Raw genomic sequence first — 24,692 nt, 5'->3', positions numbered from 1 at the left:
CCCTTACAAAATTTAGGAAGTTCCTCTGTATTCCAAATTTTTACAGAATCTTTATTGTGAATGGGTGTTGAATTTTGTCAAATACTTTTCTGAATCAGTTGATATGACCATATGATTTTTCTTCTTTAGTCTGTTGATATGGTGGGTTACATCGATTGATTTTCAAATTTTCAGGCAGTCCTGCATTCCTGAAGTAAAGCCTACTTGGTCATGGTGTATAATTTTTGTATGTTTCGTGAATTTCATTTGCTAATATTTTCTTAAGGATTTCTGTGTCTGTATTCATGAGGGATATGGTCTGTAATTTTCTTTTTGGACTGTCAGTGGCTGATTTTATTTTATTTTATTTTTTTAATTTTTTTTTCAACGTTTTTTATTTATTTTTGGGACAGAGAGAGACAGAGCATGAACGGGGGAGGGGCAGAGAGAGAGGGAGACACAGAATCGGAAGCAGGCTCCAGGCTCTGAGCCATCAGCCCAGAGCCCGACTCGGGGCTCGAACTCACGGACCGCGAGATCGTGACCTGGCTGAAGTCGGACGCTTAACCGACTGCGCCACCCAGGCGCCCTGGCTGATTTTATTATCATGTAACAGTGGCTTCATAGAATGGTTTGAAAAGTATTCTTCCTCTTCTATTTTCTGTAAGAGATTATATAAAATTGGTGTTAATTCTCCCTTAAATGCTTGGTAGAATTCTTCAGTGAAACCATCTGGGCCTGGATATTTCTGATTGGGGAGTTTTCATAGCTACGTATGCAGTTTCCTTAATAGTTATACTTGTGTCCAAATTATCTATTTTATATTGGGTGAGTTGTAGTAGTTTTTACTTCTTGAGGAATTGGTTCATTTTATTTAAATTGTCATATTTATATGTATAGAGTTGTTAGTTTTCCCTTATTACTATTATTTTTTAAATTTCTTCAGGGTCTACAGTTGATATTGTTTGCTTCATTGTTGATACTGGTAATTTGTGTCTTATTTTTCTTTGTCAGTCTTACTAGAGGTTTAAAAATAAAATTTTTTAAATGTTTTTATTTATTTTTGAGAGAGAGAGAGAGAGAGAGCAAGCCAGCAGGGGAGAGGCAGAGAGAGAGAGAGAGACACAGAATCTGAAGCAAGCTCCAGGTTCTGAGCTGTCAGCACAGAGCCCAACGCAGGGCTCAAACCCATGAACCGTGAGATCATGACCTGAGCTGAAGTTGGATGCTTAACCAACTGAACCACCCAGGCCCCAGAGGCTTGTCAATTCTATTGATCTTTTCAAATAATCAATCAGCTTTTTGTTTCATTAATTTTCTCTATTGTTACCCCCATTTTCAATTTTATTGATTTCTGCTCTTTAGTATTTCCTTCCTTCACTTGATAGTTTTTGTTTTTGTTTTTAAGTTTATTTTTTTATTTTGAGAGAGACAGAGACAGCGTGAACGGGGAATGGGTAGAGAGAGGGAGAGAGAGAATCCCAAGCAGGCTCTGCACTGTCAGTGCATGGAGCCTGATGCAGGGCTTGAACCCACGAACCATGAGACCATGACCTGAGCTGAAAGCCAGATTTGGACGCTTAACTGATTGAGCCAGCCAAGGTACCCCAGATAGTCTTTGGTTTTTTTGAAGCAGGAGCTTAGTTATGGATTTGAGACTTTTTCTCTTTTCTACTGTAAACATTTAGTAATATATAAATTCCTTTCTCAGTACTGCTTTAGCTGTGTCCTGCAAATTTTGATATGTTGTGCTTTTTATTTTCTTTCATTTTCTGCATTTGCAAAATTTTTTTGTTCTTCCTTGATCCATGGATTATTCAGAATGTGTTCTTAAGTTTCCAAGTGTTTGGAAATTTTCCTATCATCTTTCCATTACTGATTTCTAGTTTGATTTTATTGTGATCAGAGAACACAGTCTGTATGATATTAATTCTTTTAAATTTTTGAGTTTTTTTTTTTAATGGTTCAGGATATGGTCTATCATGGTAACTGTTCTGTGAATGCTTGCAAGGAATATGAATTCTATTGTTGGGTGGAGTACTGTATAAATGCCAGTTGGATCCTGTTGTTTGATAATGTCTTTGAATTCTTCCTATATCCTTGATGATTTTCTGTGTAGTTTTTCTATCAGTTGTTCAGAGTGATGTGTTGAAATCTTTTTTTTTTTTTTAACATTTATTCAGTTTTGAGAGACAGAGACAGAGCTCAAGCAGGGGTGGGGCAGAGAGAGAGGGAGACACAGAATCCAAAGCAGGCTCCAGGCTCTGAGCTTTCAGTACACAGCCCTAAGTGGGGCTCAAACTCACGAACCATGAGATCATGACCTGAGCCTAAGTCGGATGCTTAACCCACTGAACCACCCAGGTGCCCCGATGTGTTAAAATCTTTAACTTTCATTATGAATTTATTTTTTATTAGTTTTCTCTTCATGAATTTTATGGCTCTACTGTTTGGTTTATATACATTTATGATTGCTATGTCTTCCTGGTATATTAACCTTTATATAATTATGTAATATATCTGAAATTTTTTTATTAATAGACTTAATTTTCTAGAACAGTTTAGATTGACAAAAAAATTTGATCAGATAGTACAGAGTCCCCATATATCTCTTGTACAGTTTCCCCTATTATTAACATGGTACATTTGTCACAATGTACCAATATTGATACATTACTATTATCTAAAGTCCATACTTTATTCAGATTCCCTTAGTTTTTACCTAATGTCCTTTTTATGCCCCAGCGTCAGTTACAGAAAAACAATTACATTTAGTCATTGTGTCTCCTTAATCTCCTTTGTGACAGCTTCTCAGGCATTCCTTGTTTTTGGTGACCTTGTAACAGTTTTGTGGAGGTCAGGTATATTGTAGAGGACTTCTCTATTGGAATTTGCCTGTTTTTCTTATGACTAATCTGAGATTATGGGTTTTAGCAAGGAAGATCCCAGAGGTAAAGTGCCATTCTCATGACATCATATCAAGATTACAACCATGTAGGTAATGTTGACTTTGATCACCTGGCCAAAGTAGTGTTGGTCAGGTTTCTCCACTGCTTTACTTGTTTACTCTTTCCAAACTATACCCTTTGGAAAGAAGTTACTATGTGCAACCCATAGTTGAGGAGGGAGAGTTTATACTCCATGAGAGCAGAGTATCTACATAAATTATTTGGAATTCTTCTGCAAGGGACTTTTATTTCTTTTCCCCATTTATTAATTTATTCAAACATTTATTTATATCAGTATGGCCTTATGGATATTTAGTCTCTTGTAATTTTCTTTGCTCCAAAGTGTACTTTATCTGATATTAGTATAGCCACTTATACTTTCTCCTATTTAGTATTTGCGTGGAATATATTTTTACAATCCTTTTACTTTCAAACTCCTATGTTGGTATATTTGAAGTGAGTTTCTTACAGACACTATACAGTTGGGACATATTTTTTTTAATCCTGTATTACTTTCAATTAATGGTATATTGACCATTTTGATCATTACATTACACTTTAACATAATTATTGATGTTAGGGCTTACGCCTGACATATAATTTATTTTTTGTTTTGTTTGATCTCTTTTTTTTGTTGTTTTGTATTCTTTTTTCTTCCCTCCTGTGGGCTACTTGAACTTTTTTTAAGAAGAGAATTTTTCCAGGTGCCTGGGTGGCTCAGTTGGTTGAGCATCCAACACTTGGATTCAGCTCAGGTCATGATCTCACAGTTCATGAATTCAAGCCCCACATCTTGGGATCCTCTCTTTCCCTCTCTGCCCTTCCCATGCTCATTCACTCTTTCTCTCTCAAATTAAATAAATAAACTTTAAGAAAAAAAGAAGTGAATTTTTATTTACCTGTAGTGTTTTTGAAGTGTATCCCTTTGTATTGCTTTTTAAAATCTTTGCTCTTTGTATCACTTTTAATTTTTTTAATTTAAAAATATTTTTAATGTTTATTTTTGAGACAGAGAGAGAGAGATAGAGAAAGAGAGAGACAGAGACAGAGAGACAGAGAGAGACACACATACACAGAATCCGACTTGGGGCTCGAACTCACGAACTGTGAGATCATGACCTGAGCCGAAGTCGGACGCTTAACCGACTGAGCCACTCAGGTGTCCCTGTATCACTTTTTAAATGTTTGTGTTACATTATATGTACATAGAACATTATATATATGTTGCTTCTGTTGTTTGTATATATGTATTTTATTGTATATATGTTATATGTGTGTGTGTGTGTGTGTGTGTGTATGGAGAGACACACACACATAGAGACAAAGAACTGCCAATGTTTTCTCTAGATATTACATTGTTTACACATACATACTTATCACAGTCTACTGGTGTCAACATTTTACCAGTTTGGGTGAAATGTAGAAACCTTACTTCCTTTTACTCCATTTATAATATAATTGTCTTACATATGTTCTCTGCATACATTGAGAATTACATCACATAGTGTTACAGGTTTTTGCTTCAACCATCAAACATAATTTAGAAAACTCAAGAGTACAAGGAAAATCTATTGTATTTACCCATAGTTTTACTCTTTCTGTTATGCTTTTTCTCCTGCCTGATGTTCCAAGATTCCTTCTTTTAGAATTTCTTTTCTGTTTGGAGAACTTTTTTTTCCCCATTCTTTCAGGGTTGGTTTGTTAGTGGCAAATTCCCTTAGTTTTCCTTTATCTGAGAATGACTTAATTTCCCCTTCATCCTGAAGGAAATTTTTGCTGAACATAGAATTCTGGATCAACAGTTCTTTTCTTCAGCACTTGAAAAATGTTGTGCCAGTTCTTTCTGGCATCTGTGGTTTCTGATGAGAAATCCTCTTTGATTCAAATTGCTTTTTCCCTATAGGCAAGGTGTCATTTCTCTCTTGCTACCTTTTTATTTTGTCCTTTGTATTCAGAAGTTTGAGTATGATGGGTCTTGGTACAGATTTCTTTATGTTTATACAGTTTTGGGGTTGTTCAGCTTCTTGAATCTGTAGGCTTATGTACTGGAGGAAAATTTAAGCCATTATTTCTTTAAATACTTTTTCAGGGGTGCCTAGGTAGCTCAGTCGGCTAAGTGTCTGACTCTTGATTTCGGCTCAGGTCATGATCTTGTGGTTTGTGAGTTCGAGCTCCACATTGGGCTCTGTGCTGACAGTGCAGAGCCTGCGTGGGATTCTCTTTCTGCCCCTCCCCTGTGCACGCATGCTCTTTCTCTCTCTCTTTCTCTCAAAAATAAATAAATAGATATTTAAAAAATACTTTTTCAGTCCCACCTTTTTTCTCCTGTCCTTTCCTAACTTTGATGACACAGATGTTCAATCTTTTGTTGTACTTCCACATGCTTCTTAGGATCTGTTCATTTTTTCCCCCTCAGTCTATTTTCTTTCTATTGATCACACTGGATAATTTCTTTTGTTCTGTTTTCAAGTTCACTGATTCTTTCCTCTGTCTCTTCCATTCTGCTGTTGAGGCCATCTACTAAATTTTTAAATTTCAGTTATTCTATTTTTTAGTTTAAAAAATTTCATTTAGTTTCTTTATGTCTTCTATTTCTTTGATGAGTTTCTATTTTCTTTTATTTGTTTCTGTTTGTAATTGCTTGGGGGGAAGCATCCTTATGAATATCTATGTCATCTTGTTGTTGGTATCTTTTGGTTGTCTTTTCTCATTCAAGTGGATGTTTTCCTGGATTTTGATATGAGTGATTTTTTTAGATTTAAACCTGGACATTTTAGGTATTATGTTATGAGACGCCGGATCTTGTTTAAATCTTCTGTTTTAATCATACTCCTTCTAACACTGCTCTGGTATGGGAAGGGGAATACTATTTCATTGCTGCCAGGTGGAATGAAAGTTGAGACTCCTCAGTCAGCTTTCACTGACACCTGTGGGAAGGGTCTTCTCATTACTGCTTGGAAAGGTGGGGGTTCAGGCTCTCTGTGATGCTTCTGTTTATACCAGTCTGGCTGAAAGGAGCAGGGATGCCTTGTTAGAGTTCTTCTTATAACTTCACTTCTGTGGAAGGATGCTTGTGACTGCTGGATGGTGGTGAAAACACTGCTTCTCCCCTGGGACTTCTCTGACACCACCCCAGTGGAGAAAAGAGGAGGGACTTCTTGTTATCGGCAGGTGGGCATGAAGTCCAGGCTTCGCATGTAGTATCCAGTGACACTGTGTCAGAGAGGGCTTGTTACCACCTGGTAGGAATGGAATTTCTGGCTCCCACCTTGCCTTTCTCTGGAAGGACAGAAGTCTAATTTCCCCACTTGGCCTTTGTTAGCATGGGTGGGACTTCACTTTTTTTCTTTGGTGTTTGGTTGAAGTTGAGTAATTATTTAAATTTTTTTTGTCTTGCAAGGTTGCCCTATTCTTGGTCCTGTGCTTAGAGACAGCAGGCTTTTCAGGAGTTTTTTTTTCCTTTTTTTTAAACCTATGCCCATTGACATTTCTGGGTTTTCAGCTTCTGCAGAAGCTCAGTCTAGAATATAGGAGGCAGAACAAACAAAAACAAAACAAAGCCTCAGGGAGTTCACTGCTGTGTCCTTGGATTCTGGGGTCTATAGCCAGTCTGCCTTCTTCTGTCTACTTTTCAGAGTCTCCTTTTTTTTTTTTTTAATAATTTTTTAATGTTTATTTTTGAAAGAAAGAGGACGCACATGCGTGAGCAGCGGAGGGGCAAAGAGAGAGATGGAGACACAGAATCCAAAGCAGGCTCCAGGCCCTGAGCTGTCAGCACAGAGCCTGACACGGGGCTCGAGCCTATGAACTGTGAGATCATGACCTGAGCCAAAGTCGAATGCTTAACTGACTGAGCCACCCAGGTGCCCCTCAGAGTCTTATGTTTGTTTTATAGACAATGTTAAGGGCTTTTAACTGTACTTAGAAGGGATAGGAAGAAGTATACCAACTATATCTTTCCAGAAGCAGACATCATAGTTGCTTTGTTTTTAAATTTCATTTTATTATGAAAAAGGTAACATACACAATAGTAGACAGATTAGTCGAGTGAATCTCCTTTACTCAGCCTCAACAATTTTCAACGTTTTTCCAACCTTGTCTCATTTATTCTCCCCATCATGAGGTTTGTTGGAGTCTTTTAACTCAAGTCCTAGAAATAATATTGTCTCAGTGTAAGTGTGCATCCCTAACAGAAAAATACCTTTTAAAACATAATCACAATGACATGATCACATTTCACTATTTCACAATAAATCCTTAATGTAATTAAAGACTAATCCATATTCAAATTTCCCTGATCGGTTCAAGAAGTGTTTTTAAAATTGGTTTTCTCAAAATAGGATCCAAGCCAAATGTAACATTGTATTTGGTTGTTATCTCTCTTGTCTCTTTTAAAAATCTATAAATTTCCTAAGCCAGCCACAGAAAAACAAATACTGCATGACATCACTTATGTGTGGAATCTAAAAAAGTCCAACTCATAGATGCAGAGAGTAGAATGGTGTTTTTCAGGGGCTGGAGGGTGGGGGAAATGGGGACATGTTGGTCAAAGAGTACAAAGTTTCAGGATGCAGGATGAATATGTTCTGGGGATCTAAGGTACAGCGTGGTGACTATAGTCAATAATACTGTACTATACACTTGAAATTTGCTAAGTAGATCTTAACTGTTCTCACCATTAAAAAGGTAACTATGTGAGGTGATGAATATGTTAATTACCTGATTATGGTAATTATTTCACAGTGTGCATGTATATCAAAACATCATGTTGTACACCTTAAATATATGATTTTTATTTGTCAGTGATACCTCAATAAAGCTAAAAAAGGATCTGTACATTTCTCATCTTTCTTTTTCTCATCCCATTTTAAATCCCACTTATTGAAGAAAACGGGTCATTTTTCCTATAAAATATTCCACGTTCTGGATTTGCCTGATTGTTTCTTAGTGGTGATGCTATACTTGTTTCTCTATCTCCTATATTTACCATAAACTGGCAGTTAGAGCTAGACACTTGATTAGATTTAGTTTCAATTTTTATTTTTGACATCAGTGGATTATAGGTGGTGCTATATGCTTACTACTGCATTACATCAGGAGGTATATAATATCTAACTATCCCACTCTTAGTGATGCTAAATTTGACCAGTGGGTTCAGGTGGTATTAATCTGATCCCCCCATTATAAAATTATCCATCACCATTTGCCTAATCTTGTTCATCCATTCATGATCATTGCCCTAGATTAGTGATTTTCAACCAGAGATAATTGTCCTCCATGGGACATTTGACAATGTCTGAAGACATTTAAAATTTTTTTTGTAGTTTTTATTTATTTTTGAGAGAGAGAGAGAGAGAGCAAGGGAGGAGCAGAGGTAGAGGGAGACACAGATCCAAAGCAGGCTCCAGGCTCTGAGCTGTCAGCACAGAGCCCAACGAGGGGCTCGACCTCATGAACTGTGAGATCATGACCTGAGCTGAAGTTGAACATCAGATGCTTAACCAAATGAGCCACTCAAGTGCCCCACTTTTAGTGGTTTTAAAAGGAACGAAATTTACTTGCAACTAGTAGTAAATAAGCCTTAGAGACCTAATGCACAGTATAGTGAATATAAACAATAGTGCATTAGAATCCTCAAACTTGCTAAGAGACTAAATCTTAAGTATTCCAACCGCAAAAAGAAATTATAATTATATGATGTGATAGAAGTGCTATCGCTACAATGACAATCATAGTACAATATATAAATGTATCAAATTTCAATAAAAATAAACAAAATAAATACAAATATTTTAAAGGGAATAAAGTTTTGAAAAAGAGTTAAAAAGGGACACCAAGGTGGCTCCATCAGTTGAGCATCCAGCCGGCTCTTGATCTCGGCTCAGGTCGTGATCTCACAGTTTGTGGGATCAAGCCCTGCGTTGGGCTCTGTGCTGACAGCATGGAGCCTGCTTGGGATTCTCTTTCTCCCTTTGTCTCTGCCCCTCCCCTGTTCACAAGTGCTCTCACTCTCTTTCTCTCTCTCTCAAAAATAAATAAACTTCAAAAAAAAGGAGGGGCACCTGGGTAGCTCAGTTGGTTGGGCATCTGACTTTGGCTCGGGTCACCATCTTGCAGTCTGTGAGTTCGAGCTCCACGTCGGGCTCTGCAGTGACAGCTCAGAGCCTGGAGCCTGCTTCAGATTCTATTTCCATCTCTCTCTGCCCCTCCCCCGCTCTCACTGTGTCTTTCTGTCTCAAAAATAAAATAAAAACATAAAAAATAATTTTAAAAAAGGAATAAAAAGTGTGATTAGGATTTTTAGCTACCAGCTTTGATATACTATAACAAGATGTACCCTTCCCACTCTTCAAACTTTTAAGAGACATTTAGGACAAGCACAAGAAGTCAGATTCCACACTTTAGTGAGTAAAATTGGAGAATGTGTTCTCTATTGTGCCTCTGTCTAAGCTCAGGCCCAGGGCCATGCTATATCCCACAAAGCTGACCTCCAGCACTGGAACAGATTTTGGGATTCCAGAGTTTTCCTAAAAGAGAGGGGTAAGATAGTTGGTTGGTCAGATGCTGTGTCAGAATGCAGGAGGATGTTCAGAGACCACGTGATGAGGCAGATAAGTAAGGAATCAAAAGTGTGAGTCAAACAGGGCAGAAGTCTGAAGGATCATAGTCAGAGTTGGTAAAGATTGAGGGAAGCTGAGACACAGAATTTCTCAGTCAGCATGTGGTGCAAACTGGGGAAATGGCTGGTTAGAATATGATGCAGTGTAACCTCATCTTTGCTGTCATCCCTCACAAACATGACTTTGCTCTCTTTGTGAGCCTTTCTTTTGGCCAGAGAAGGGCCCCAGTCACTGGAATCACATAGGTACAGGCTACCAGGGGCTAGATGTGTGCTTGAAGAAGGCCTTAAGCTCTTCCATTTTGTGCCCGCTGCATACCACCAGGCCTGCTGCTTCCCTCTGAAGGGCTGGCATCTCCTGGAAGCCCTTGGTGGATCCCGATGAGCCCATTCCTCAGTCTCCTGGTTGTTGATATGGCTATGGGAGTGCAGGGGGTGAGGCCTTGTCCTGCTGCAATGGCAGGTAGGGGCTGCTGAGCTGGATCCTTGATCATCATGAATGGGCTGGCAGGAGGGCTATGGCTGAGCTTAGGGAGATTTGATTTGGTCCAAATGGAATGGGAAGAGCCCACCTGACCAGCTTCTAGACCCAAGGATCCTGGTGCTGAGTGGACTTGCCAATTTCCCTTTCTTTAGCCCAGTGAAGACTTGCAGACCACTAATGAGATGTCAGGGCCTGGATAAAGTAGACGTCAGACATCTCATTGTTGATAGTAGATATATTCTGAATGGGAACAGGCATAGAAGCAGAGAGCAAGCATAAGGAAATTCAGCGTCCTTAACGTTTTTGTGCTGCAGTTTCCTCATTTGTATGGTGAGAATAATATTAGTGCCGACCTCATCAGGGCGCTATGAAGTTTACATAAAATAGTAAAATACTTGTAAAATAGTGCCTGCATATAATAAACCATTGATGAATGTTAATTATTTCATTATAATTGTGTGTAAATTATAAATCATATCATGTCATTCCCTTGATAACTGCCCCCCAACCCCAAATGATTCTCACTGCAAGTGGGATAATATTCAAATCTCATACAATGGTCTGCAAGGCTTCAGGTGATTTGATTCCTGCCTGCACCTCTCTCCTCATCTTATATCACTCTCCTCCTTCTTGATCACCAAACTCCAGCCATTCTGGCCTTATTTTCATTTCTTAAAATTATGAAGCTTTTTTTACTCTCAGGACCTTTGCACTTGCTCTATACATTTATAACTGGACAAAAAAAAAAACTTAAAAAAAGAGACACTAAAATCAAGAATCCATAAAGTCTGAGAATCTTAACTACCTAATAATTGTTTTTAATTTTTAAAACGTTTATTTATTTTTGAGAGAGAGAGAGAGAGACTGTGGGGGAGAGAGGGGCGGAGAGAGAGGGAGACACAGAATCTGAAGCCGGCTCCAGGCTCTGAGCTGTCAGCACAGAGCCTGATGCAGGGCTGGAACTCACCTAGCATGAGATCTTGCCCTGAGGCAAAGTCGGGTAGGATACTCAACCGACTGAGCCACCCAGGCATCCCAACTACATAATTATCTTAAACACCATAAGGTTAAAAAATGAAATAAAACACAACAGTCAAATGGGAAATGGGAAAAATATACTAGAGTATGACAGATGAAGGGCTAATAGCTTAGTGCTTAAGAATCCAAACTCTAGGTTCCGACTGCTGGGTTTGAATCCCAGGTCCATCATTTACTGTGTGATGTTGAGCATCAATCACTCAATCTCTCTGTGCCTCTATTTCCTCACCTGTAAAACAGTGATGATAACAACACCTACTTCCTAAAATTGTTGTAAGGGTTAAATCTCTTTAAGAAAGCAACTCTTGGCATACTTCAGGTGCCATACAACTGTTATTTATTATTGTTAGTAAGCAGCCAAAAATACCAGCAAAGGATGTGAACAGATACCTCACATGAACAGTGATACAAAATGGCCAATAAATATTTGAAAATATGGTCAACTTCACTCATAACTAAAAGCGTGCATTCGTTTATTTCACAAATATTTAAATATTTATCAAGTGCCAAAGATTCTTTGGGAATAGTGAACATCTTTCTCTTAGGGAGTTTACATTATAGTTATTTTTATATGTGTGTGTAATATTTAATATATCATGTGGTGATAGTATTTTGAAGACAAAGCAGAGATGAGGTGTTATTTTATATAGAGATCAAGGAAGGACTCTGAGATAAGGTGGCATTTAAGGAGTAATCTTAAGTAAGCGAGAAAGCCATAAGGATTTCTAGGGTAAGAGCTTTCTAAGCAGAGGAAACAACAAAGGCAGAGGCTTAGAAGCAGGAGCCAGCTTAGCTTATTCAAGGAAGAGCAGTAAATCCAGTTTGTTTGGGGCAAGGCTGAATTGATAGGAAGTGAGGTCTAAGAGACCGTGGTCAGATTCTCTAGGGCTTTAAAGGCTAGGATAAGGACTTGGGACATACTAGGAGTAAAATAGAAAGCTTGCCATCATTTAGAATTGTAATCACCTATACATGACTGGGATCCAAATAACAAAGGCTCAAATAGGATGATGTTTCAAGTGTGATATTGATTCTAAAACATAATCAACTGTAAGACATGCCATTGTTTTTTAAATTTAATTTTTTAGATCTTTATTTATTTTTGAGATAGAGAGAGAGACAGAGCATGAGTGGGGGAGGGACAGAGTGAGAGGGAGACACAGAATTTGAAGCAGGCTCCAGGCTCTGAGCTGTCAGCACAGAGCCTGACATGGGGCTTGAAATCATGAGTTGTGAGATCATGACCTGAACCGAAGTTGGACGCTTAACCGACTGAGCCACCCAGGCACCCCAAGACATGCCATTATTATATGTACCATCAAGAAAGAAAAGAAAATGCTGCCAAGCAGAATCATAAACTGTCACTCAAAGATTTCAGAGATGTTGAAATATGAATGAAGAGATATACCTCTTAGAGTTGGTAAAAAATGGCATTTTTTTTTTCTCATGTAAGAATAGGTCCAGAGGTAATCATTTCCTTGGTTGCAAGATGGCTACTCAGCTATAGTCATTATACCCTCATTTCCAGGAGGAAGAAGGGGAAACTAGGAGGGGGGGGGGAAATGCCTTTTATTCTTCTATATTAATTTTGTGAAAGTCTTCCCCTAAAAACTCATTGGAATTTTTATTGGCATTGCTTTGGATATGTAGATCAACTTGGAGAAAACTGTCTGATGCCCAATGTACAGTGCTAATCTGTAGATCAATATGTATTTACAGTCCCATTTATATTTCATAAAAAGGATAAATGTATACAGCATGCTTGTATTTCCTTAGAAAATTTCTGAAATGAGAAACTGTTAACAAGTGGTCATTTCAGGGGAATAGATTGGGTGTGATTGGCAGGGAAGAGAGGGACTTTAAATTTTCATGTTATGCCTTCTTGTAAACCTTTTTTTAAAAAACCACAGATATTGTACACATTACTTTTATAATAATAAATAGAAACCAGGAAACTTAAAAGTAGAGTGTGCATTAACCTGGGGACACAGGTAGACATTCCCCGGGGTAAATAAGCACTTAGAGTTTTAAGGGGATAAACTTCTTTATCCTCAAATTTCCTATTTCATATTTCCTAAAATTGATCTGCCAGAGAACACACGTGGTGGCAGAATCAAGCTGATTCTTTCCATCTCCCCTTTCAAACTGGTTCTTTGTGCACTTTACAAAACAAAGCATTCCTTTTATCCATCCAGAACCTTACCTGGGTGCACTGCCCCGCAGTATAAAATCCTCAGGGCACCAGAGAGACACTTCCAAACATTGTTGTCAATGGTGAAGAAAAAAAAAATTGCTCTAACAAATGAATGGGGATCAAATGCTTTTGCAGTTCAGATGGCTTCCAGTGAAACCGAAGGATAACCCATTGGAGCTGTCAGCTGATAAATCAGGGAAAATAATTTTGAAGATAAATCATTGTATAATCCCCTCCCCCATAGATCTCTAAAGGAACTCAGAGACTTGAGTGACATTGCTAAAACAAACGTCCATTCCCATTTACTTATTTATATAACCGAGGTTTCTGTGTGCTAACATTTAGCCAAACAAAAAGTAGAAAGAGAATTGATGCTGAATCCTGTTTCATTCTAGCAATAAGCAATATTTACCCATGGAGACACCCACTAACTTTTTTCAAAGAAGGGATTTTCTATCTCTAATACATTTTAATTTTTATGTCGAATAATTACCTATCAAAATTTGTAATATATTTATAATTTTTGATCTATCATATTCTAATATTAATTGTCCTAATTCAAGCAGGAGTAAAATTTTTAAAAGATCTTATTTTTAAGTAATCTCTACACCCAACATGGGGCTCAAAGTCACAATCCTGAGATCAAGAATCACATGCTCCACTGACTAGGCCAGGCAGGTGCCCCAAGCAGGAGTAAATTTTTAAACAACCTTTAGAGCTTTAGGTTCACAGGAACATTTAAAAAGCATTTAAATAGCAAAATATATACATGCAAATTAAATAGCAAAATATATTTCCCTGCATGGAAATATAATAGGATTGTCAATAAAATAATTTCCAGTGCAAAAAAATATATTATTGGGGTAAAATTCTGTTAGAAGACTAAAATGGAATTGAGAACTTAGGGAGAAAAGGAAAAATTTACAACTTCCTACCATCAAGAACTCATTTATGAATTTTTAAAACAGATGATGGTGGCTCTCAAATCATTAAGGTATTTGGGTTTCCCTAGTTTCAGGTAAAATGGTGGCATAACAGTTTTGTTTGTGAATGTTAACATTTGTCAGAAATCACATTATTTGCAGCTGACGTTTTTGATGCAAAATTTTAGATGGCAACTTAAAAATGTGTGAAGGAGCACAAGGTTAAAAAATATTTTTTAAATGTTTATTATTTGACGGGGCGCCTGGGTGGCTTGGTCGGTTAAGCGTCTGACTTCAGCTCAGGTCATGATCTCACACTCTGTGAGTTCGAGCCCCGCGTCAGGCTCTGTGCTGACAGCTCAGAGCCTGGGGCCTGTTTCAAATTCTGTGTCTCCCTCTCTCTCTGCCCCTCCCCTGTTCATGCTCTGTCTCTCTCCATCTCAAAAATAAATAAACGTTAAAAAAAAAATTTAATAAAAAAAAAAAGTGTTTATTATTTGAGAGAGAGAGTGCAAGCGAGCACAAGCGGGAAGGGGGGTAGGAGCAGAGAGAGAGGGAGAGAGAGAATTCCGTGCTGACAGCACTGAGCCACCCTTGGGGCTAGAACTCACGAATCCTGAGATCATGATCTGAGCCGAAATCAAGAGTTGGACACTTAACCAACTGAGCCACCCAGGCACCCCCAAAAATATTTTTAAGAAAAAAATAGGACATAGCTCCACACTTGAAGGCCCCAAGGTGTCCCTTCTGATCATAGTTCTCATCTGTCCTCAAGAAAGAATCGCTCTCCTGACTCTTCTCATAATCATTTCCCTGCTTTTCCTTACATTTTGACTATTTGTTTCTGCATTCTAAAGCAATGTGGTTTAGCAAACAAACAGAAAAACCAGAGACAGACTCATAAATACAGAGAACAAACCGGTGGTTGCCAGAGAGGAGGGGGGTGGGGGGATGGGTGAAATAGGTGAAGGGGATTAAGAGGCACAAATCTCCAGTTATAAAATAAGTAAGTCACAGGGGATGAAAAGTACATGATAGAGAATGAAGTCAATAACATTGTAATAACTTTGTATGGTGACAGATGGTAACTGTATTTATCACTGAGAACACTATGTAATGCATAGAATTGTATCATTATGCTGTACCCCTGAAACTAACATAACATTGTATGCCAGCTATACTGCAAAAAAAGAGATGAAAAAATATTTTAGAGTGTATTTTGATATAAACTGATAGTTTTATGTATGTTTATACAAAATAAATATCCCAGGAAGTGTCATATACTCTTTTGCCACCTTGTGGTCAGAACTGTGTTCAACCCCAGGCGCCCCGGCTGCATGAGGAGGGGTCTCACCTTAAGTCAGCCCCTTCTGCTAGCCTTCAGTCAGGTCGCTGTGAGACAGACACGGTGACACTTGCGCAGGACTGAACTGAGACACAGGCAAGCAAGTGTAAAGCATGAAAAGGATTAGGCTGTCACCCCCACCCCCACCCCTGAACGTGATTCACGTCAAAAGCAACATGCAATCAGGAAAGAAATGTAAGGAAGTACAACAAAATTCTGACTTTTCTCATGGGGGCTACTTAAAAAAAAATCAAATGTCAAACTGTTTCCGATATTTTTTTCTTGATTCTTTTGTTTTTGGTGCCTATTCTCTGCTGGTGACCTAGACACTTCCTTAGTCTGCCCTGATTGGGGAACCCAGCCCTGATTGTGGCCCTGGGGCAAGTTTGTTTGGTTCAGTGCTGCCCATAGCCCCTAGTACAACACCTGGCTCTGGGTTGGAGCTTTTGAAAACACATTTGCTAAGTGAATGATGGCAAAGCCATCCCCCCCCTCCCCCGTTCCAGAACCTCCTGGACACGTGGGCTTCTGCTGGAGGTTGGATAATAAAGTAGTCAGGTTGCTTTGGTTAGTCTTCAGGGGTAGACAGTCTTAGGTACATAGAGGTCTTTAGGTCTCTTTGATATCTGTCACTCTGGGGAGGTGGGATGGAGTACCTCCCCCTCCTCCCTCCAGTTCATGACCTCAGGCATTTTTAGCAGCAGCATTAGGAGCAGGAGCAGGATTTCTTCAGTGGGTATGCTAGTTGCAGTTCCTCTGGTTGCAGGTCACAAAGGGCAGGCATTTATTGGAAAGATGCTGGGGTGCTTCAAGGAATTGAAGCAAGAGTTGGCTTTGGAAGGCAGGGCACCATGGCAGCTCTGGGGGACCTTAGCTGTATGGGAGCCAAGCATCTCATTCTCCTTAAGGGCGCATAATTCTTGACAACCAAGTCTCGCTGCTAACTCCAGGAAGCTTAGGCACCACCTCTTCCCAGCAGGAAGGGGCCGGCTGAGAGGTGATGTCCAGTGCCAACCAAGGAGAAGTCTGCTAGGGTAAACTCAGGCAGCACAGCCCCATAGCCAGACTGTGTATACGGGGTCAAGGCCAGCCATTACGGGACTCAGGAAACTGACTCTTCCTAGAACACTGGCTATCTACCTCTTCTGAGCCCCCTCCTGACTCCCTGGGACCAGCACCTGTGGCCACTTTCCACTGCCAGCAGCTCAGTGCAGGAGGTCTCAGACCCAGGCCCGCCCCCTCCCCCTGCTGGCTGCTACAACTACGAAGCTGCTCCCCACCCCCTACTCCCACCTGCTGCCTATCGGGGGCTCTCTGCCAGACTTGGGGGTCTTGGGGCGGTGTCTTCCCCTTTCTCAGCGGTAGGGGAGGTGCCAGCAGTAGGCATGGCCTGTCCCTTCTGGTGCCCCCGGGCGGCTCAGCGTCTGCTGGGGCAGAGGGCATACTGCCAAACCCTCATCCCACCCGCGGCCTTTGGAGCCCGAGGAGTTGAGGAGCAGGCATAGATTCTGCAGAGCACCAATAAGATGGGCAAAAGGGATGTGCCTCTCCGGGCCCAGCAACCTTGGGAGCTCTGCCTCTCCGGATGTGGGGTCCAGGCCCGCCCCCAGAATGGACCTGGTCCTTATCTGTGAGGACAGGACCTGGGGTGGGAGGGAGCCTGGGACAGGGCTGAGGGCAGGCTCAGCTGTAGGGATGATGGCCTATCATGGTTTCCGACTGCTCCTGAGGACCTGGCCTCTGAGGGGACATTTCACAGCCCCAGAGAGCTTTCTGGACTTTACTATTCCTCCGTCCCCGGCCCCGCAGCGCTGGGGGAAGCTGCATGGACGAAGGGAAGGACGGGGAAAGGGGAGGAGACGATGAAGGGGGTCAGAGCTGCGATTGGAGCTGAGAACTGGAAGCGCCTCAAAGAGACTGCGCGGTCCCCGCCCCCCTTCCCGCCAGCCTCAATGAATTAGAGCTGTGTTTCCCAAACTTGCCTGATCATAAGAATCCTCCCGGGCCCTAGTTAAAGATACAGGTTCCGGAGCACCTCCCTTCGCGATTCTGATTCAGTACGTCTGCGGGTGGAGCCGAGGAATCTGTAATTTTAACACGCTCCCCACGTGATTCTCGTGAACAAGCAAGTTTGGGAAATACTGAATTAAAGGAAACGGGGCCTGGCTGCTGAAGCGGCCTCCGCTAGGGGGCTACTTCGGGAGGATTCCCGGGGGGCGTCGCCTGCTTCCGCCGCCGCCTCCTTCAGTGAAAGTCCCTTTTGGGTCCAGCTGTCACAGCCACCGCGCTCCCTCAGGCCGGGCGGGGGACACCCCAGGTCTGCGTGGCCCCCGCGCCGCCACGCCCAGTGGCCGCCCGAGCCCTGCGAGCAGGGGGAGGAGCCGCCGCCAGTGGAGGCGGAGGAGGTAGAGGAGGCGGAGACGGCGGAGACGGCGGAGAAGGCGGAGAAGGCGGAGAGGAAGGTGGAGGCGGAGGCGAAGGTGGAGGGGAAGGTGGAGGCGGCGGGGAAGGTGGAGGCGGCGGGGAAGGTGGACACCGCCGGGAACGTGGAGACAGCGGAGGATCTGGGCCGCCAGGCTGAGCTCAAGCTGGAGCCCGAACCCGAGCCCGTACCGGAGGCGGAGCAGGAGCCGAAGGGGGAGCCGAAGCAGGAGCTGGAGGATGAGAACCCAGCGCGGAGCGGCGGTGGCGGCAGCAGCGACGAGGTTCCTCCCCCCACCCTTCCCTCCGAACCCCCGCGGCCCCCCGATCCCTCTCCGCGGCGCAGTCGTGCCCCCCGCCGCCGACCCCGGCCGCGGCCACAGACCCGGCTCCGTACCCCGCCGCAGCCTAGGCCACGGCCCCCGCCCCGGCCCCGGCCCCGGCGCGGCCCTGGGGGCGGATGCCTGGATGTGGATTTCGCTGTGGGTCCACCAGGCTGTTCCCACGTGAACAGCTTTAAGGTGGGAGAAAACTGGAGGCAGGAACTGCGGGTGATCTACCAGTGCTTCGTGTGGTGTGGAACCCCAGAGACCAGGAAAAGCAAGGCAAAGTCGTGCATCTGCCATGTGTGTGGCACCCATTTGAACAGACTTCACTCTTGCCTTTCCTGTGTCTTCTTTGGCTGCTTCACAGAGAAACACATTCATGAGCACGCCGAGACAAAACAACACAACTTAGCCGTAGACCTTTATTATGGAGGTATATACTGCTTTATGTGTAAGGATTATGTATATGACAGAGACATTGAGCAAATTGCCAAAGAAGAGCAAGGAGAAGCTTTGAAATTACAGGCCTCCACCTCAACCGAGGTTTCTCACCAGCAGTGTTCAATGCCAGGACTCGGTGAGAAATATCCAACCTGGGAGACAACCAAACCCGAGTTAGAACTGCTGGGACACAACCCAAGGAGAAGAAGAATCACCTCCAGCTTTACCATCGGTTTAAGAGGACTAATCAATCTTGGCAACACGTGCTTTATGAACTGCATCGTCCAGGCCCTTACCCATACTCCGATCCTGAGAGATTTCTTCCTGTCCGACAGGCACAGATGTGAAATGCCAAGTCCTGAGTTGTGTCTGGTCTGTGAGATGTCTTCGCTTTTCCGGGAGTTGTATTCTGGAAACCCATCTCCTCACGTTCCTTATAAATTACTGCACCTGGTATGGATACATGCTCGCCACTTAGCAGGATACAGGCAACAGGATGCCCACGAGTTCCTCATTGCCGCGTTAGATGTCCTGCACAGGCACTGCAAAGGTGATGATGCCGGGAAGGCTGCCAACAATCCCAACCACTGTAACTGCATCATAGACCAAATCTTCACAGGTGGCCTGCAGTCTGATGTCACCTGTCAAGCCTGCCATGGCGTCTCCACCACCATAGACCCATGCTGGGACATCAGTTTGGACTTGCCTGGCTCTTGCACCTCCTTCTGGCCCATGAGCCCAGGGAGGGAGAGCAGTGTGAATGGGGAAAGCCACATACCAGGAATCACCACCCTCACGGACTGCTTGCGAAGGTTTACCAGGCCAGAGCACTTAGGTAGCAGTGCCAAAATCAAATGCGGTAGTTGCCAAAGCTACCAGGAATCTACCAAACAGCTCACGATGAATAAATTACCTGTTGTTGCCTGTTTTCATTTCAAACGGTTTGAACACTCGGCCAAACAGAGGCGCAAGATCACTACATACATATCCTTTCCTCTGGAGCTGGATATGACACCATTTATGGCCTCGAGTAAAGAGAGCAGGATGAATGGACAGTTGCAGCTGCCAACCAATAGTGGAAACGATGAGAATAAGTATTCCTTGTTTGCTGTGGTTAATCACCAAGGAACCTTGGAGAGTGGCCACTACACCAGCTTCATCCGGCACCACAAGGACCAGTGGTTCAAGTGTGATGATGCCGTCATCACCAAGGCCAGTATTAAGGACGTTCTGGACAGTGAAGGGTATTTACTGTTCTATCACAAACAGGTCCTGGAACATGAGTCAGAAAAAGTGAAAGAAATGAATACACAAGCCTACTGAAGCGACACAGACCTACCTGTAATGGAAGATGACAACACCTATACTACAACTGGCTTCGAGATTTAAAGGACCTACTTGCATGGCCCATGGGCCTGACAGAGTAAGAATTGAACAGTACCCAGTGTCTAAAAGGTCCTGGTTGGAAGAGAAGTAGACGGGGCGGGAGAAGAGGCTCTAGTCTAAACAGTCACTTAAAGGAGAATTCAATGGCAGGAATGCTCTAGGTGGGGAAGGCAGGAGCAGGGAAATCCTGACACTGGTACATATCCTATATTCCTCCAAAAGATTGTGTGGGAAAGTGTGGGGTGGGAGGGGGGTGGTTTGGGGGGGGGGTGTGTGCCCTTGTAACTGTAAAACATCTTTCTCCATGGGTGTTTCAGCTTCAACTGACCAATCACATAACAGTTATATGTTTGAAGGGGGAGGAGAAAAGTCTATACAAATGTAGCCCATTACGTATATGGGTCTGAAAGCAGAAAAGTGGAGGAGGCAAGGATATCTCATTGACAAACACCTTTGCCAGTTTCTTTGTATTCGTGATTTTTGTGCTATTAAATGCAGTATTAAAAAAAAAGAAAATCCCACGAGGCTAGTGAAAGGTGAAGAAGGAAGGGGGCTTGTATAAGGGGAGCAATTGCTCCAAATGTAGAGAAGACAAAAAAAAAAAATACTGTAAGATAAGCAACCAATACAGACAGGCCTCAGCTAAGAGTATAGTGTGTGAGTGTTTAAAAAAAAAGCTGTATGATATACTTGAGCAAATCAATGAACCTCTTTGCGATTGTTTTCTCATCTGTACAATGCAGATAATTCCTACCTTAAAGGGTTATTGTTAAAGATTAAATGATATAAAATGTGTCTAAGTATAAAGTAAAAGGCTTGGAACTTTGTAGGGGCTCAGTAAACGTTTGTTGGATCTGAAACTTCTTCGGACCAGGACCAGAATGCATCAGAGGTGAGGGTTGGTCCAACCTGAGACCCATGGACAGAATGGACACACCTCGTGTCACATGCAGTCACTCACACACATACACACACATGCACACACACTTAACGACTCCCTCCCCAACACTGTCTACTTGGAGCCCCAAGGCAATGGATTCCACCTTTGTCCCTATGTAAGGGCATCACAACCAGTGCCACACCAGGGCGTGGGGGGAGAACTACAACTGTCTCCCAAAGGCCTTCTGTCCATTTGGAAGACCATCCTGTTGTTTCCATGACTAAGCACCCTGATGAGGGGACTCTCAGGACCAGTAGGCTGCCAGGCCTCTGAATGAGGGTGTTTGCTAGTCTTTGCCTTCCACAAGCATTATGTGTGGGCTGTCACATTCACCTGCAGGCCTGGATCAGTTGAAAGACTATTTTCCAAAGCTCACTGGTCCACCAGCCCAAGGAGATCGATGGAGTGGCACATTGGCCTCTTCCCTGATTCTCCCAGAGGGCAGAGCAGCCTGCAGAGGGCTAAGCTAGAACAGATGGGATGTGCCCAGGAGGGGGTAAGCATTGATGGTTCCTTCTTTTCTCCCCGGCATCAGGTACAAAAGTATCTATAACCTAGAAAATCTTTGTGGGGAGGGGGGAGACTATCACACCCATGGGGCTTGGATCCACTGGCTCTGGTAAAAGGCTGGCCCCCCCACCCCCACCTACAGGGCTTCCCAAATCTACTTCATGTTCTACTCATTTGGAAAATATATGTTTATGAATGTGGTTGGGGATGCATCCCCAGCTAGCTCATAGATGTGCTTTAGGACAGGGGTTGTGTCTCCTCTTGGACCCTAGGCTGCACACTCAGCCCCTAGCACAGTTCCTGGCGCATAGTAAGTAGACAGTCAAAACACGTACCAGATGAATCAATGAACCAATGCACCTTCCTTTCATAAGCAAAATTTTGCCACCACCCGGGGCCCAAGATCCTCAAAATATATAAAAGTGTTACCTTTGTTATCTTGGAGGAAGGGGGAGATCCAGGGATGAGTGGCCTCAGGTGCCACTTGGCAAATCAGTGCGGGGTATCTGATTATTTTTTTGGGATGTGTCTGGTAGGGCTGCCTGGGAAGACAGCCATGTCCTCGTTCCTCCTCTCTGCCATAGGTAGCGTTCAGTAAGGCATGTGCCACCAGATTCTGACTGCTTGCAGAAACTGTCTTTGACATTTTTAAGCTTTTTTATTTGGAAATATTTTAAACGTAGAGGAAAGTTGCAAAAATAAAAATAGTATAAAGAACATCTGTATGCCAGATTCACCTATTGCTAACAGTTTTTACCCCATTTACTTTATTTACGTGAATGCACACCCTCATAAGTGTGTGTGTGTGTCTGGACCATATGATGGTAGATTACATGCATCATAGCCCTTCATGACTAATGTACTTCATGCATTGCCTAAAGATAGGCATGTTCTCTATATCACGGTATAGTTAAGAGCTTCAGTAAATTTCACATTGATGCAATACTAGTATCTAATCTACCATTAGCACTTCAAATTTATCTGCTGGCACAATGATGTCCTTTACAGCATTTCCTTCTCCATCGTAGGATCTGGTCTAGGGTGAGGTATTGCTTTTAGTTGTCAGGTTTCACCTGGAACATTTCCACAAACTTACTTTGTCTTGTATGGCATTAGCATTTTTAATAGAATGCTCCTCATTTTGGGTTTGTCTGATACAGAAACTGTCTTTTAAATACCCTGCACTCAGGAATAGTTCTAAGAGATATGAATGGCGCGAGACTGCTGAAGCTGACCTCCCTGTCTCCGCTGGTGGAAGGCACAGACCACCAGAGGGAGCAGCTGTGCCTGGCACCTCCTGATTGAAGCACGCACCACCTCTGGGAAACACCATTGTCCCTCAGCAACAGGGGAGCCATTCAAGCCCAGCCCAATGCCCCTACCTGTCACCAACCCCCAAATTGAGCCATGGAGTGTAACAACAGCAGCCAGGGCCTGCTTTCAGATCACACCACCGTGGGACCCAGGGAATCATGTATTCAGCAGGTATGTGTTACCTTGAGCCCAGGTGGAGATTCAGGCATGTCTGGCACATTGGGCAGGCACCTCCATGGTGGGGCCTTTAGGGGGATCAGAACGGAATGTCCTTGGCACCTTTACCAACATTTGCATGGGGGGCACAAGGAGGGGAGCAGGGAAGGGGTTAAGTACTTCTTAAACAGCTTCATGGGCAGAGTACGTGAAGATGGGGCCCCGAATAAGGAAAAACACAGGAGATGTCAAAAACAGAGTGGTTTGTGACTTACTGGGAACTTTCAGACACAATTGGGGTATTTTACATGATTCCTGGAATTCCCGTGTGAGCAGATGTGGGCAAGAGCTGATGAAATTTAAGCTAATTTTTAACTGAGACTCCCACAAGCTGTCATCAGCCAGCCAGGGAAACTCAGTTCCCATGTACATTTATGATCGGGGCCCAGAAGGGCATGGGCAAAAAATGAGTGCTCACGACTGGGGTCTTATCCACCCACAGAGCTCAGAATGAGGGAACATTCTGAGCTCTCTTTCACCCATCATACATGCCTTATATGTATGTAGGTTTTTTTGGCCTAACCCGGTTGAAAATTCAGAAGGCTACTACTTCCCATTTCCTGGAGTAGCCGAATGCTGAAACTTATTTTGGCCCACAGTTCACATACTTAACTGCCTCACTTCTTCCCCATCCACAGGGAATCCTGATCAGGGATGCCATCAACCAAGAGGTCTTTTCCAATCAAGAAACAGAGTGGCCCCCACACAACTCATGTTGTCATAATGCAGTAGACCTGATGCCAGGAACCCGTGTTTGCACCAAATGTACACTCACACCCAGAAGTGAAGGCCTAGGTCCTCTGAAAGTATGAAGTTCAGCGCCCACAGCGTACGTCATTATACACTGTCCTTTCCCTGTAGTTGACCCAATACCATTTTTTTTAAACTCATGTATCAAAGTATGTCAGATATATAGGAAAATGCACATATCATAAGGGTACAACTTGATGAATTTCTAGAAAATGAACAGAACCCTGCAAACAACATCCAGATCAAGAAACAGAACATTATCCATAAGTCAGGCCCCACTTCTGCTTCCTTCCAGTCAATAACCCCAAAAAGCAAACCCTATCCTGACTTCTTTCACTGTAGATCAGTGTTGCCTTTTTTATGCCTTCTATAAAAGGAATGGTTCAGTATGTTTACTTTTGTGTCTGGCTTCTTGGCTCAACATTTATGAGCTTCAGCTATGAAGTCTTTTTGTCACAAAAAATTATGAGGAATGTCATTATTTCTGTCTAATGAACCAAAAGTAAGAATCCATACTCTTTCTAGTGATTTCTGACATTGAGTCAATTCAAAGGGACATAGGCCATTGCAAAGTTAGACCTTGAGAGTGTCTAATCTCAGCTATAAGAAAATGGTGGATGGAAAATAACCTTCCAGAGAATCTTGGGATATTTAAGTACCCCAGAAATGTTAATCTTGGGTTCTGTTCTAATAATCTTGGACCCCAGCCCTGTTCCAGTAGCTCCTGAATGGGATACTCTTTTCTAGTAAATCCTCAAACTTTAACGTGTAGCAGAGTCACCTTGAGGGCTTATTAATCCATAGATGCCTGGGTCCTGCCCCTAGAATTTCTGATTTCGGTAGATTGGGGATGGGGGC

At 42.7% G+C, this 24,692-nt stretch overlaps 1 protein-coding gene across 1 annotated transcript; it reads left to right on the top strand.

Moving 5' to 3' along the window:
• The first annotated feature begins 17,056 nt into the window (after nt 1-17,056).
• USP27X (ubiquitin specific peptidase 27 X-linked) lies at nt 17,057-24,229 on the top strand. Its single transcript, XM_053891364.1, has 4 exons — nt 17,057-17,160; nt 17,683-20,141; nt 22,744-23,039; nt 23,723-24,229. Exons 1-2 carry the CDS (start codon nt 17,057-17,059, stop codon nt 20,039-20,041), a joined length of 2,463 nt encoding a protein of 820 aa, XP_053747339.1. The 3' UTR covers nt 20,042-20,141; nt 22,744-23,039; nt 23,723-24,229.
• The last annotated feature ends 463 nt before the right edge of the window (nt 24,230-24,692 follow it).

This window comes from Panthera pardus, unplaced genomic scaffold (genome assembly GCF_024362965.1).
Source record: "Panthera pardus isolate Hobbes unplaced genomic scaffold, ASM2436296v1 HiC_scaffold_27, whole genome shotgun sequence".
NCBI classification, from domain to species: domain Eukaryota; kingdom Metazoa; phylum Chordata; class Mammalia; order Carnivora; family Felidae; genus Panthera; species Panthera pardus.
This window is presented reverse-complemented; position numbering and strand designations above follow the sequence as displayed.

What these genes read in the sequence shown, in the direction of transcription:
- USP27X (XM_053891364.1), top strand. Translation starts at nt 17,057, where the DNA reads ATGGGCAAAAGGGATGTGCCTCTCCGGGCCCAGCAACCTTGGGAGCTC. An exon ending in AATGGACCTGGTCCTTATCT is followed by an intron (nt 17,161 to 17,682) that starts GTGAGGACAGGA and finishes ACTGAATTAAAG; the next exon opens with GAAACGGGGCCTGGCTGCTG.